The sequence below is a fragment of the Odontomachus brunneus genome, unplaced genomic scaffold (assembly GCF_010583005.1).
Source record: "Odontomachus brunneus isolate Ranch 3 - 2012 unplaced genomic scaffold, Obru_v1 Obru_scaffold_250, whole genome shotgun sequence".
In the NCBI taxonomy this organism is placed as follows: Eukaryota; Metazoa; Arthropoda; class Insecta; order Hymenoptera; family Formicidae; genus Odontomachus; species Odontomachus brunneus.
The window spans coordinates 200,217-216,322 of NW_022639700.1; the positions used below are offsets into that span (position 1 = coordinate 200,217).

At 31.1% G+C, this 16,106-nt stretch overlaps 2 protein-coding genes across 8 annotated transcripts in view; one reads left to right on the plus strand and one right to left on the minus strand.

Moving 5' to 3' along the window:
• The window catches only part of LOC116852703 (thioredoxin, mitochondrial-like), an 8,277-nt gene extending 3,614 nt beyond the window's left edge, over window positions 1–4,663 (plus strand). Inside the window, exons 1-5 of one of the 6 annotated variants that reach the window (XM_032833318.1) lie at window positions 1,115–1,333; window positions 1,857–1,996; window positions 2,921–3,118; window positions 3,632–3,755; window positions 4,435–4,663. In XM_032833318.1, coding sequence (XP_032689209.1) covers window positions 2,937–3,118; window positions 3,632–3,755; window positions 4,435–4,548 — 420 coding nt within the window. In that variant the 5' untranslated portion in view covers window positions 1,115–1,333; window positions 1,857–1,996; window positions 2,921–2,936 and the 3' untranslated portion in view covers window positions 4,549–4,663. Of the gene's footprint in view, window positions 1–1,114; window positions 1,334–1,856; window positions 1,997–2,920; window positions 3,119–3,631; window positions 3,756–4,434 lie in introns of those variants that run through there. The other 5 variants (XM_032833317.1, XM_032833319.1, XM_032833316.1 and 2 more) reach the window with 5 other exon arrangements.
• LOC116852702 (uncharacterized protein C7orf50 homolog) lies at window positions 4,255–7,920 on the minus strand. 2 transcript variants are annotated; one of them, XM_032833312.1, is made up of 5 exons: window positions 7,777–7,920; window positions 7,278–7,611; window positions 6,510–6,654; window positions 6,066–6,240; window positions 4,255–5,953 (listed from the first exon to the last, which is right to left on the minus strand). In XM_032833312.1, the coding sequence occupies exons 2-5, from the start codon at window positions 7,351–7,353 to the stop codon at window positions 5,669–5,671; spliced, it is 681 nt and encodes a 226-aa protein (XP_032689203.1). In that variant the 5' UTR covers window positions 7,354–7,611; window positions 7,777–7,920; the 3' UTR covers window positions 4,255–5,668. The 2 variants fall into 2 exon arrangements, with proteins under 2 accessions (XP_032689203.1, XP_032689204.1); XM_032833313.1 differs by lacking the exon at window positions 7,777–7,920 and having other exon boundaries at window positions 7,278–7,628.
• Window positions 7,921–16,106: the final 8,186 nt, after the last annotated feature.

A 16,106-nucleotide genomic window follows, 5' to 3' on the forward strand; every position in this document is an offset into this window, starting at 1 on the left:
ACCCTGATAATGCTTGTTCGTAATCTTATTGAGATAACAATATTTCGTATTATTTATTTTTAGTTGCGTCAATTACTGTACATTTTACTAAGGCCTGGTTGTACCAACATTATTTTGGCTTTAAGCAAAACTTAAACATATATCTATCTTTATCTTTCTTTCTATATAAATAAAAAAAAAAATATATATATATATATATATATATTTAAGTGTCACTTAAAACCAAAATAACGTTGGTGTAATCGGGCCTAAGGCCATTTTTCATACTTATCACTTGAGAAACAGATGCCATATGCATTACTGAACCTGCACTACCTCGAAATAATGTGCGGAATTAGCTGGAAGTCAGCAATTTCCTAGAACCTATTTTCATGAAAAAGGTAGTAAGTTTTGTTTTCTTACAGCATACTTCGGAACGCGAAAACAGTACTGTCAGCACTGTCAACGCAATTCGGAACGCAGCCTTTATGTGAAATATATATTTTCTGCAGATTTATAATTTTAATATGAATATAATATTTTATCTTTTAATAATTTATTCTAAAGTAACCCCAAACAAGAAGACTTCCAAGGGACGTTCTAAAGACATCACTAAGTTTTAAAAACATGCTGAAAAAATTCTAAAAATGTCCATTACAAATTGGTGTTGTCTTGAGTATATTGGGTGCTTTCCAGCTACGTACACTGTGTTACACAAAACCAGTTTATTGGTTGCATATTATGTTACAAGATATTTTAGATAATATGTAATCAATAAACTGGTTTTGTGTAACACAATGTAACGTAGCTGGAAAGCACCTATTGTAATACTTATTTTACTTACAAATTCACTTTAAATCTTTCATCTTTTATGAGTTCATTACAAAATTTTCATTTTTCACGAGTTCACACTAGGGGAAAAGATTCATGATCGCTACCAGGAGGTTGATTGTGTATCTCGAAACGGAGTGAAAATTACAAAAGTGAGCAAATTTACTAGGCATTGACCAATAAAGTTACAAGTATTCTAGTAAATTTACTCACTTTTGTCAATTTCATTTTGTTTTGAGATACACAATCGACCCCCAGAACTGGTGCAATAAGTTAAAGTGAGAAAACATATAACTTGTCTCACTTTAACTTATTTCACCAGCTTAGCATACAGCTAAAAAGAACAGACTATAGAACATAGACCAAAGTTCTTCAAAGAAATAACCTCAAGTGAATCGCAGAAATTGTTATAAGAAAATAAGGATTTTTTTTAATATACAAGGAAAAATAATTTATTTTTTAAGAAAAACAATAGTGAAAATTGTGAAAATAATTCTGCAAATTAACGATATAAGTACGTCAGGTAACAAAATGCGCAATTAAATTTGAAGAGAGTTAAATTTAATTACGTCCTTTTTTAAGTCCTTTTTTTGAGGAAGATTTTACTAAAAATCTATAGCTCTCACACTACATATATGTTTTTGGAAAACTTTCCTTCAAAAGGAGTGTTGAAAGCTGTGTGGAATGCAACCTATAAATATATTTATTTATTCTGAATTTTTATCCAAGATAACATAATGTCTAAAATCGGGACATAAGGCGTCTTAAAAATAATCTTTATACGTAAATCGTTTGAATGACATTTTAAAGATGATCTTTAAGACGTTTTATGTCCCGATTTTAGACATTATGTTGTCTGGGATTGTTTAATAAAACTTTTATTATGAATTTCTCTGTGTGTGCTTTGTACCATAATTTAATATATCCGCTTTAAGTTCAGAAATATCAGTTACACAAACGTAATTATCTATAAATGGCCATGAAATAAAAGAATAATATGAAAGAAGTTAATAAAATCTAAGAACTATGAGTTTAATCCATAACAGGTACAATAGGACCCCAAGGACTCCAACTAATTTTATTTTCGTGATAATTCCTAAACTATCCACTGTATGGCGCTAATATCTTCAATATCTTTTGAGTAACAGTTTTCAGTGTGACAGAAGAAAAGATAATCGAGTTATTTGTAAGTAGCTGTGAATTATATGCATTTGTTTTTCATCTGGGGTCACAGTGACCCCATTGTACCATTAACGTTAATTTTATGAAAATAATTTTCTTAATCTTCAGCTCAATATGACTCATTCTTCACACAAAAGAGTAAAAGCTTTTGCCTTTCAGTTAGTAGAACTTGAACTTAAGAGACGTCTTACAACTCAATATATTCATAAACCATTGTGTTTAATAATTTCATCTATTTTAGAAATTGAAAGATCTAAAATTATTTTGCCACCCAGAGTAAGATGTAATAAGAAGTAATCCTAGAAGTAAAGATATGAAGTCCAAAGAGTTAGATACATATGTTAGATGCAATAAACCAGTATGCACCAAATATGCAAGCACTATCTGTAAAAATTGCATCTAAAAACCCTCTAAGATTTTAATATTATATTTAATTTAACAATATTTGTTTATATTTGTATATAATCTATAATTTGTGAACTTAGATTAAAATATACATTTTTTCTTTTTCCGATTTGTCTTTCAGTGTATTTTATTTCAACACTATCCACATTGTGTTCATTTTATAATCAGTTAACGTTTTCTTTTAGATTACTGAAAAACTGAGATCTTATCTCAAACTGTTATCATATATGTCTAGTTGTAATATAATATTTGTAAAGTATTATTTTTGAACTATAAAATGTTTTTCTTTCTACCTTTTATTATCATGTTAAAAATGGCAAAAATTTATTGAGGTCCGCCGGACCCCACTATACCTATAGCTTGACTAAAAAGGCATCGTATCTGTTACGGGTTAACCTTATATATAATATTCGACAATACTGTGTCAAATAACCGCAAGTATCTTCGGGGAAGATTACAACACGGTGGAGAAACTAAAACATAAAAAAATTGTATAATACTTTTATTATATATTTGTTAACAGCTGAAAATTAATAAAGATGCAGCGTATAGGAGTGTGCAGTATTCGAAGTATTTGCAATATCCTAGGTAGCAGAGCATATGCTACTGCACCTGCACAGGAACAGATGGTAACTGCTACTTTTAAAGTTCAAGATCTCAAAGATTTTGATGAGCGTGTGAAGAACTCCAAAGTACCAGTTATTATAGACTTTTTTGCAACGTAAGTATGTAATCGTAATATTATTCCTGAGATAATTATATATTACTATTAAATTATAAATTTTGTGAAAACTGATAATTTTTTAAGTAAATAAATATGTATGTATATATATGTATCATAAACATGCAATATAATACTGTATAGGTATATAAGCTTAAGAAATTTAAGAAACAGGTTTATGTAAAAGTTATGTAAATTATTTGTATCGATTATACTTTGTTAATGGAGTAATTTTTGTATATAAAGAATTTTCATAAATATATATATGTATAGCACTTTTTTTATAGAAATTTACTTATAAGTATTAAATATATACAATATATTTAAAATATCTATATTACAAAACAAATATTGGAATATAATTTAGATATTAATTTATAACTAATAGTAAATTAATAATAAACTAATTAAAATTAACTTATAATTGAATTAATTAAAGCAAACAAATGTTTTATAAGATCTTTTAATGTTTATTTTTTTAATTAAATCATAATTTGAACATTATTGTTCCAGATGGTGTAATCCTTGTCGCATGTTAACTCCAAGAATAGAAACTATTATTGCTGAAAAGCGAGGAAAGATACTATTAGCCAAAGTTGATATTGATGAAAACACAGACCTTGCTCTTGATTACCATGTGAGTTTTTGTATACATATAAACAGAGACAGTATAATTGTTGATTTATTTCTATACAAGCTGACACCAAAACAAGTCGAGTTTAGAGAGAGAATCACAACTTTTCCAAAGTAAAAAATTTTGTTTTTCTTTTCATAACATTTCCTAATATTTAAGAAATCTGTCATTATAGCTCCTAAGCATTTGCTGTAGACATCTTGATTAATGATATTATGAATGAAAAATTACATGTTCAACATTCTTGCAAAGTATGTTGAGATAAAAAAAAATATTCAAATGATGATACTTGCAATCAATTGTACATTTCTAAAATATTCTAAATACTTCCCTCTAACAAGCAATAAATAACCGTAAAATTAACATGACATGCAACATTTCTTTTTAACCTATTTTTTCTCGTGATTTTGTTACATTAAATTTACAATTTATTTATTGTTATTGTTAGAACATAAGGAAAGTGTAAGGTGTATTTTAGAGACATGTTTAAGCGATCGTAGTGTCTTTTTGAGTACATTTTTTTATTACGATATACTTTGCAGGAATTTTGGGTATACATTTCCTTGCTTCTGACATCATAAATCAAAATAATCTCAACAACTAAGAGCCTAATATCTAAGAGCCTTAAAATATAATGCAAAGTAGAAAAAAATTTTATATATTTAATTATATTATTTTTCAGGTTGGATCTGTACCTGTACTCATTGCTATGAAAGATGGAAAAGTTTTAGAGAGAATTGTCGGTCTTCAAGATACCGACAAACTTAGACAGTTTGTTAACAAGTATGCAGAATAATATAGCTAAAAGTTGTTACATAAATTGTTTGTAACGATTGTAGTGTGTTAAAGAAGCAATTTATTTTACTTGTATTGAAAAATTTCTATAATAAAAATAAATATACACACACACACACACACATATATATATATATAATATATATATATAATATATATATATATAATATATATATATATATATATATATATACATATATATATATATATTTATATATATATATATATAATACATGCATGTATATATGTACACACACGTGTGTGTGTGTGGCATTTAAAAAAATATTTCAAATATATTTATAGCAAATTTCTTGATTACAAAGTAATTGTATTTCAACATATCATGCAGACTGATTTGTTTGACAATCAATACACGTGCGCGCGCGCGCGCTTACATCACTAGATTTAATAAATTTTGGTTAAAATGATGGCATGGTTTGTATTTTAAATGTAAACATCTTTATTTCATAAATTTAAATTATTGAATAAAATTATACTATTAATTTAACATCAAATGTTTCGAGATGTGTCAGATATTAATTCAAGCTGGAAATTCCCAAACATTTGTAAAGTGGCAAAATTGTTATTTCTTTCCAAGGAAAGGCAATATATCTGTACAAACAATTTATTCTGTATTCATTTATTTATCACAGTAATGTGAAAAAACCGCGTTCATATGCATATATACATAACATCGCACATAATACAACAACTGTTATATCGAATAATATTCAATATATTTAGGTATACAGAGTATATTGGCTGCGTTCGCTTTGAGCGCTTACGCGCTGTAAGCGTCATTCTATCTCTATCGCTCATTACATGCGGGAAGAAGATAGAATGCGCTTACAGCGCATAAGCGCCCAAAGCAAATGCAGCCATTGTCTATTTCTTCTCTCAATATTATACAAATTTTTAAAAATGTTGGAAGTTTCCTGCTTTTAACATAATTAAGTTTAACTTTACACTCCAGTTCAAACACTATCATTTTTTTTCTCACATTGCATTTTGAGATAAAGAAATTTTGTCATATACCATCACTTTCAGAATTGACGCACAAAGAATTTTAAGTGCTATTTTTCAACGCTTTACGGTCAATAAAAAATTTTTGAAATTTAAAACTATCTATCGGTCGGTAAAGCTTGTAGAAGCTGCCTTGCTCTTTTATAAGCGACTGATTCCATAATTCCATTCCTGCTCTCTTCGTCCTCGTCCTCTTCTGCCTTTCTTATAATATCCATTCCCTTTCTTAATAATATTTCCCGTGCCATTCCTTTACAACCTTCAAAGTATTCCAAAACAACAGGGAAAATTGTATCAGAAATAGAGTTTTCATCCAGTAAATTATCTATCAGCCAAATTTGTCTAATCTTTTCGAATTTCCATTCACTCCTGGAATGTTTCCACTATAAAAAAACAATTACATTGTACTTACATTATGTATATTATGTATTTATAATATTCTAGAATCAGTTATTTAAGTATCAAGAATTATTGATATAAAAAAATAAGAGCTACCTTAGATACATAACTCAATGCCCTCTGCATGGCACTTATTCTACTGGCGTGTCTTTTTTGAGCTTCTCTTTGTAGAGCCTTTTCTCTCTTTAATTGTCTCTTAGATGGTTTTTTCGAAGTTTTTGTATTCTCATCAATATCTTCTTTCAAGATATCTTTACTAATAGTTGTATCACTGTTAAAATAAATTGTTTGGTCAAATATATTTCATAAATCTTTGTCAGCTATATCTTTTCATATCTTTTTATTTATTAATATTAATTATTTTCTTAATTATTTAGAATTTTAGAATTAATTTTAAATTTAGTAATTTTTCTGAATCTACTGAAAATATAATAATACTTTAAAACTTAATATAATTGCTACTAAGATATATTTGACCAGAATATAATTTTGAAAAATATTTCTTTACATATATAATATTGTCAGGTAATAACTTCTTACCTGACTTTTTCCATTGAATCTCCAATTCCTGAATCTTCAATTCTCTGTGCAATAAATTTTGTTTTCTTCTTTCCTGTTTGTTTCTCTTGTATAATACTTTCCTGGAAGATCTTATTCTTTTTATAATGGTTGTTGGTATCAGCATCTATATGAAAAAAAGTTTATTATATCTAAAATCAGGATACATTTAAAATTAAAATATAACTAAACAAAGAATTTATCATAAGATAAGTTCAAAAGATAAGTTCAAAAGTTCAAGTCAAATTTCTTTCATACAAAACTTTATCTTTAGAAAAAATGATTAATATTTAATTGTTATATTGCTTTTGTGAACTTAAATGAGATCTTTATGAATCAATTATTATAGATAGTTTGTAAATATTTCATTAAATAAATATGCATTTATGAAAAATTTAACCTGCTTATAAATATTAAAAAATAATTTCATCTTTTAACATATATTTTTGTTTTGTTAATTTTACTATATCTAATTTATTGATATTTTTTATATTTAATAACACTAATTGAATATTTATTGATAAATATGTATTAATATAAATTTATTTATTTTTATAAAATATTAGGTTTCTATTTTTATTATATGTAATTAAAAATGTGATATCTTAAATATTTATAATAATATGGTATTCCAAAATTAATAATACAGCAACAAAACATTACAGGTATTGTTGCACACACACAAACAAGCGAAAAGTAATACTAAATCTAATAAATGAATAAATTTATTGTCAAATTATTAAAACTTACCATTGGCTTTTTGCTTTTCACCTTTTCGTTTCTTCGATTGTCTAAGTTCTATTTTCGTCGTATTCTCAGCATCCATGTTATTATAGGTGACAATTGACGTCTTTTAATTTGGTTTAATACGCGTGATTAATCATATCATATAATTTACCAAAATAAATATCTTACAAAATCATCCGGTTTAAAATATGCCATGCGGTTCACGCGCGACTAACCTAACGCACATCACCATGCGGTTGACGTCGTTGCAAATTGACATTAGGTTAAGCTAGGTTTGTGCTCTCTCTAACAGCTGATCCAAATCAAATTTAAATTGATTTTTATAAAATTAAACATTCTAAAATAACAAAAAACGAACAAATTACAATTTTCTATAAGAATATTTGTTAAATTTTGCAGAATAAAAAACGAATAAAAGAATTACATATCACAATACAGATGATAAATTGATGCCAATTATTAACTGATAAATAGAAAGTCAATTCGTATAAAGTATATTTACATTTATTATTATTATTAATAAATCACAATCATTGTCTTACAAACAGAATAATAATTATCAATACAAAACTAAATATTAATTCATTTAGCATACATAACCACATACATGATACTGTAAGAAATTAGAATAAGTAGCGCCATCTAACGTTGTTAGATCAAAGCCTTTTGTCGTAGCGAGAGCTGAGGTTCCCTCTCCTTTGCGCCGATAGTTCAAATAGGTAGTTAGAGACGAAGGCCGGAGAGTCCAGAGGCAGTCGAGAAAGAGACCAGCGAGAGATCAGGAGAAGATCGGAGAGAGTCTCGCGTAGCGAAAAGAGCTAAGAGCTCCGGGTTTTGTGGGCCGGTTAAGGTCAAGGGATAAACCCATTTAGTTAAAGCGAATTAACGCTGTGGGTACGGAAGTAGTTCGCGTATCTGTTCAGATTTAGTCTGGTTGAAACGTTAGTAGAATAACGATAGTGAGGACAGTATTATTTGTGTTTTATTAGTGCGACCGTGAAGCACGGATCGGGCACGTGCGTGTGTGTACGAGTTAAGATAGACTTCTCATGTATGACTTGGCGAAACAAGTGTAAGGAACAAAGGATCTGTACGTTATAATAAACATTTATTAATTGTTCTCATCATTAGTCATTAATCACGTTCCGTCACCTGCACCGTGAAATAAGTTGCCTAGTACGTGATAGCAGGGCTGCTATCCGCGACTTATTTTACACCTAAAACAATAAAGATTCAAGGAGCGCGTATTCAAACGTTAACGGAAAGAAACGGATACGCCGAAAGGGCAACCAAGACCCTTACAATTCGTTATATGATACGTGATATAAACATGAGACGCTCTTCCGGTTTAACCGCCGGCTTGATAGGACGTGGTTAAGATTATTAGTAATCTTTTGTTTAAAATAGTAGTGTAGTATTAAAAATAGTGGTAATAATTAAGTGCTTTAGAGTGAGCGGGTTGGGTAGGGAAAGGAGTAATATAGGGGTCTTCAAACATCCCTGACGGGACGAGAGAAGGAGATTCGGGAGTGAGGTTAAGTAAGGAGATGCCAGGTAATACAGGTGCAGAGGGAGAGGGGAATTTGAATGTAACAAAGGGATATGAAAGTTTAAGTAGGAGGGGAAGTTTTTCAGAAGAATTATTTGAGAAATTTATGGTCGAGAAAGGGGAAACAATGAAAGAAAAAGGCAGAGGTTTAAAGAGATTGAGATAGGGATTGAGATTGAGAAGAGATAAAGGGAATGAAAGTGAAAGAGTAGAGAAAGGTAATAAAGGTAGTCAGGTAATTATAGGGAAGAAAATGAGAAAAAAGAGATGTAATGATGTAGAGTTAGAAGAAGTAGCTGCTGGAAAAGCGTTGATCGATACTGAGAAAAGCGTAAAAGGAAATGTGGAACGAGAATCAACGATGTGTGAGAAAATGGAAACTACTGAGATTTGTGAAATAAATGACAAAGGAAAGGAGATAGGAGTTATAGTACGGAAAAGAAAGGAGAATAGAATTTTTTCGAAGGTTCTTAGAGTGGGTGAGAGCTTTAAAAGGCTTGAAGAAATGACGGATCAAGAGAAAGCAATAGCCTTTGGAGGAATAAAGTTTTTTGAGGGTGGCTTTAATGGAAAAGAGTACATAGTGACTTGCAGATTGAAAAGGGAATATGTAACGGGTAGTAAAAGAACTAACTCTTTGCTGATTTTAATTCAAGTGATGAAGGATAAAGTAGAATATAAGGAGATACTGGAAAACAGCTTTATAGCGTCGGATATTATATTTGATGGTGTTGAGGAAACGAATAGATGCCTAAGGTTGAATGAGCAGAATGGTAGACGGAATATATTATAATGAATAGGAATGTGAAAAGTAAGGGTGTTATTACAGACTGGATTGGGAGCGAAGAGGAATTACTTGAGGCTATTGATAATAAGCAGCTTATTATAGGAATAGAAAGACTTAGAAGGAGAATATTCTTGGAAAATGAGAAAAGAGTTGAATGGGGATTAACAAGGTTCTTTGTTGTATCTTTTAAGGGACGGGAGATCCCAAAAGAAATAAATATATTTGATGGAAAAAGTAAGATCAGTGTTCGTCCATTCATAGAACCAGTTATGCAGTGCTTTCAATGCTATGGTTTTGGGCATTGGAAAGATAACTGTAGAAGGAATAGAGTTTGTGTGGCATGTGGGGAGAAATTTTATGGTAAATGTAGCGAAAAAGAGAAATGCGTAAACTGTAAAGGTAACCATAAGGCCAACGATAGACAATGCATGATGTACTTAAGGCTTATGGAGGTAAATAAGGTTATAGCTGAGGAGAGAATGTCAAACTTTGAAGCTAAGAGAAAAGTTTTCCAAAAAGAGGAGGAAAAGAATATAAGAAGAAGTGAATTAGGTATAAAAGAAGGAAGGAAGACAGGCGAGTAATATCAGAATCAATATGGAAGACGGAATGAGAAGCTGGAGTAATGTAGTTTCGGGTACTACTGATAAACTAGAAGAGAAGGACAAAGGAGCAGAAGGTAGAAAGGATAACATGAGAAGAGAGATTATAGAAGAGGTGAGGAAGATATTTAATGAAGACAAGGAAGAGAGGATAAAGCTTGTAAGAACTGAGATAAGAGAATGTGTAAGGGAATTTTTTGAGGTAATGAAGGAAACGATCCGTTACGAATATGATGATATGGTGGATAAAATTGTAACACGCTTCATGGAAAGTCTACAACACAAGATTATAGAAATGGAAAAGAGAATTGAAATAAGCTGTTATAAGAAAGTTGAGGCGAGAATGGAGGGGATGGAGAGTAGATGGGAACATAAATGGTTGGAAATGGTTAACTTACTGAAGAACAAAAGGGAAGGAAAGAGAAACGAACAAGTAATCGAAAGAAAAGGCAGAGAGAATGAATCAACAAGAAAAGGGACTACTCTAGAAGAAAAGGGAGGAAAGGAGAAGTATGAAGAAGGTGCGACTAAAGAAGAACATTATGAGATAGAGGAAAAAATCAGGAAGAAAAGGGAACCTGAGAAGAGAGGACGAATTAAATGGGGACGAACAAAATGGGGACTAGAGTACTGGTATGGAATTGTCAAGGTATTAAAGGTAAAATGGGTGAACTGAATTTTCAACTTAAGGACAAGGAAGTGGATGTGGGGATAATTACTAAATCACATTTAAAAGAAGGCGAAAAGATAAGATTTAGAGGATATGAAACACTAAGAAAAGATAGAATCACGAGGCACGGTGGTGGTGGAGTAGTGTTATTGGTTAAGAGAGGAATTAAGTGGGAAATGGTTAAAGAAAGGCATGATAGTAGGGGAGGTCAGGGGGCAGTGGAAACTAAAATGATTAAACTAATAGGAGAAAAGAAAAATATAACGATAGTGGGAGTATACAGGAAGCCGGATCAAAGGACAAGAAAAGAGTTTTGGGATAATCTCACTGTTGGGAAGAAAGTCAATGATACGTGGGTTATAGGAGGCGATTTTAATGCGCATAATGTGATATGGAATTGTAAGAAGACTAACCAGATGGGGGAAATATTGAATACGGCAATGGAGGAAAAAGATTTATACATAGTAAATGAAGAAACTAAGACCTGGACTGGAGATCATAGGAGAGGAGGTTCTAACCTGGACTTATTGTTTGTCAGCAAAGATGTAAAGGGTGGTATAAAGTATGAGCAGCTAGAGGATACATGGGGAAGTGATCATCATCCAGTGGTATTTGACATTAACTTTGGTAAGAAAGCTTATAGGAAAAAGACAAATAGAATAAGTAATGTAAAAACTGACTGGAAAATCTATAAAGAAGGGATGCAGGGAAAGAGTGGTAAACTGGGATTGGAAGAATACAGGAAAGCAAAATGGGAGGATAGATATAAACAACTCTGTGAATTGATGGTAGAAGAAATAAATATAGCTTCAGGGAGAAGGAATAAAGATAGAGATGAGAATACCAAAAAGGGAAGGGCCGGTAAAGTGAAGGAGGGAGGGAATACTCAGCTTGAGAGGGGAAAAAAGAAAGCAAGGGCAAATGAATGGTGGGACCAGGAGTGTTAAGAAGCAATCGAAAAAAGAAAAAAGGCACTGAAAGATTTCATTAAGGAAAGAACTAAGAAAAAGTTCGAAGAATGGGAGCAAGTATGATGCGAGAAGGATTATAAGAAGAAAGAAGAAAGAAGGTTTCTTAGAGTTCGTGAAAGGTATTAATAAGAATATGGGAATGACGTATATTTGGAATAGAATGAGGTTATTGCGAAACAAAAATACGGTAGTTGACTGGAACTTATGAAAACACAAAGATAGGAAAGAAGAAATAAGAAAGGAAATTAGTGAGCTGGGAAGGGACTGGGTTAACGTGGAAATTGGAAAAAGGGAGGAAGGCAGAAAAGGGGAGTTAAGGAACTGGGAGAAGGAAATGGAAAAAAAATTTACTGAAGAGGAATTCCAGAGACCTATCTCGTTGTCCTCATGTGTGGGAAAACTGATGGAGAAACTAATAAATGAATTATTTAACTGGTGGATTGAGAAAAAAAAGCTGTTAGACGGTAAACAAAATGGTTTTAGAAGAGGAAGAGGAGTTATGGATAATCTAATGGAATTAGTTGTAGATGTTAAAAATGGTTTCTACAGAGAAAATGAAGTTACACTAGCAGCCTTTTTGGACATCGGGTGCTTATGATAATGTGAAGGGAGATATTTTAATAAACAAACTTCAAAAAGTAAACTGCCCCGGTAGATTTATAAAATTTTTAAAATTCTGGTTAGAAGAAAGAGAAGTCAAGTTCATAATAGGAGAGGATGAAGAGATGACAAGGATGGTGAGACAAGGTTTACCACAGGGTGGTGTGCTTAGTTCGTTGCTTTATGCTATTTACACAAGAGATATTGTTAAGAATATAGAGGATAACGTAAAAGTGCTACAATTTGCAGATGATATAGCTGTGTATGTTACAGGTAAAAAGAATGCCGAATTGAAGAACCAGTTGGAAAGGGCAATTGAATCATTGAAAAAGGAGCTGGATAAGTTAGGACTTGATCTTGAGCCAAAGAAAACTCAGTATATGAGGTTTAAGAAAAAAGGTTAAGAAGTAGATGATAACCAGAAGATTTCTATAGGAGGCGTAGAAATAGAAGAAAGGGAAGAAAGTGTGTTTCTGAGTATTACACTGGATAAAGACCTGACATTTAGAAAGCAAAAAGATAAGGTCAAGGGAAAAATGAAAAGAGCGAACAACCTGCTGAAATATATGAATAATATTGGAAAAAGTATGGAGGTCAATCTGGCGGTCTTGATGTACAAGGTCCTGATTAGATCTATTTTTGACTATGGTAGCTGTATATATTTTCCTGAGTTAGTTAAAAACAGAGATGAGCTAGAGAAAGTACAATTTCTAGGCTTACGCGTTGCAATGGGATACAGGATATCTACTCCCAAGAATATAATTCTTGAAGAAACAAAATGTATGAATTTGAGAGAAAGAGCTGTGATGTTAGCAAAAAATCTTCTCGCGAAATTGATGATATGGGGTAGGGAAGATCTGAAGGAGAAGATTAAAATGTTGGAAAGCTATGAAACAAGGGATCGAATGAAGAATCCGAGAGGGCAGGGGATAGTAATTACGGAAGCATGGAGAAGAGTGAGGAAGGATAGAGGACTGGTAGAGAGGTCGTTGGGGTTTGACCTTTATAAAAAAGACTACTGGGATATGACAGACAAGGTGGAGACGGATTTTAGTGCAGGGGAAGAAAGGAAAAGTAATCGTACTTCAGATGAAGAAATGATCAAACAAGTAAGTAAAGACCACGGAATAGATAATAGTAAAGTGAATATATTCTTCACGGATGGATCCAAGAAGAGTAAGGGCGTGTCAACGGGAATAGGCATAATGGAAGCAGAAAAAGAAGAAGGGAAATTACATCAGTGTATATAAGAGATGCTCGACTTTCACAGCGGAGGTGATAGGAATAGTTAAGGCACTGCAGAAGGTAGAAATGGAAGAAGATAGAGAGGGCGATATACTGATAATGACAGACTCGAAGAGTGCAATCCAAGGAGTAGAATGTAATGAACTAGGTGTATACAAGAATATGTACATCAGAGAAGTAAGAAGGAGATATTTCTATATTAAAAGAAAGAGAAAGAAAAAAATAGTGCTAGTATGGGTCCCTGGGCATTGCGAAGTAGTAGGAAATGAGATAGCAGACGAACTGGCTAAGGCAGGAACTGAGGAAGAGTGTACAAGGTTACTTAAAGTGCCCTACAAAGATCTGAAGGAGGAATACAAGAAAGAGGGGAGAAGAAGAACAAGAGCGATAAATGTTAGAGAGAGTGAGTGGAAGGGTAAAGATTATTTTAAGAAGTTCTACAACAGCAAGAGAGAAAGCCCCTGATATAAAGGGAGAAACGATGTTAGAGGGTTTAGCACAATGATAAATAGGATCAGAGCGAATCATTACAATTTGAACGAATCGCTGGGAAGAAAAGATATAATTGATGTAGAAAGGTGTGAATGTGGAGCTGAAAAAGAGACAATAAATCACGTCCTATACATTGCGGAAAATATATTGAGGAGAGAGAATTCATGTTCCGAAAATTTGAAAGAGAAAGGAAGAGAGTAATATGTAATGTAGATAAATTGATACAAGAAGAAGAATGGGATATATTGTTCATTTCAGTTTCAGTTTTTAAAGAAAACATTTCAGTTTTTAAAGAAAATAGGGAAACAGATCTAAAAAGAGAGAGAGAGAAAGAAAACTAAGGGGGGTACCTGGTGGGAAGGCTGAATAATTTATTTTTTAGGCTAAAAGAAGAAGAGGATAGAGTGCCAAATAGTCGCTAAAACTTCGGGGAAGGCTGATGGCAAGGTGATATCTTCACCAATCTGGAGGAAAAAAAAAATATACGCGTATACATAATATGCGAAATAAAATAATTGATATCATTGTTTACAAGTTTTAATGACAAAATTAATTTCATATAAAAATGTTCAATATAAAGGGGGACATATTCTAAGAACGGTTACATTATAGTAGATATGTTAAGAACATTTTAAGATTAATTTTTGTTTTTTAAATTGAATATAATTTTTCCTCTTTTATATATAGAAGTATTCCACTAGTTATTCTATGTATAAAAATACTAAAATGAAATAATAAAAAAATGAATATTTTTGAGATATTTCATTTTAATATCTTCCAAAATAAAATATAAAATGTCATTTATTTTTTAATGACCTTTATATTTTTATAATTAAAATAATCAAAGGAATAAGTTGATATAAAAAAGCATAAAGAAACATATTCCATTGCACTTTATACATACATTGATACATCTGTAAAAAATATTAAGTTAATTTCTTTCCATATTTTCTTATTGCTGTTTTATGTCTCTAAGATATCTCCAAGATATATTTCAGATATATTATATGAGTCATATCTGAAGAAATTTAAAAATTTTTATATATAAGACATTTTCTTTACATTTATGTTGTAAAAAATTTACTCATTTACGACAGAAACAAGAAATTAAAGTTGTATACTTTGGATATATTTAAACTCAAGGTTATATAAAAATCGTGATATTGGAGATCGTTAAACTTACTTTTATACTAGCTATAAAATTATATGTTAAATAAAATGCTATGATTTAAAGTTCCAAAAAATATGAAACTCAAAAATTAGTTTCGAATATTTGATATGCTCCATTGAATAGAATACATATTTTCTGAGATATTTTTCTATAAAATCAAGACTAAAAAAGTTAATATGCTAACATTTTATACATGAAAAAAAATTCGTTTCGATTTTCAGTCTTTAACATTCACTTTCTAGCGTAGAAATATACGAATACTGCTAGAATATCGTTGAAAAATTATAGACAATTAGCAACAATTATTTAGTTGATAAACATTTTATTTATGTTTAATGTGATATATAACTCAAAAATGAATGTTGAATGTGAGTTATATAACTTAAAAATCAAAACAAATTTTTTTATTTTTTCGTAGTGTGTAAACATGTGTACATTTCCTTGCGAAACAGTTTGATCGTAAGCCTAATCCTGTAGTAAAGATATTTATATTTTTTACGAAGTATCCATTCCAATTGTTATAATGGATTATCGTATAGGCTCGTGAGTAATAGCTTACAATCTTTATTATTTGATGCGTTCCTACATTAGAAAAAAAAGTTCAAACTCATTTCGCAACACAAATAACATAACATGTGTTAATATCACCCTGGACATACTTAGGACGGGAGCGGTGCACTTGGACACGGTGCATTTGGACACAGCCAATCACAGCACCGTGTGATTAGAGACATTTGTAGGGTCC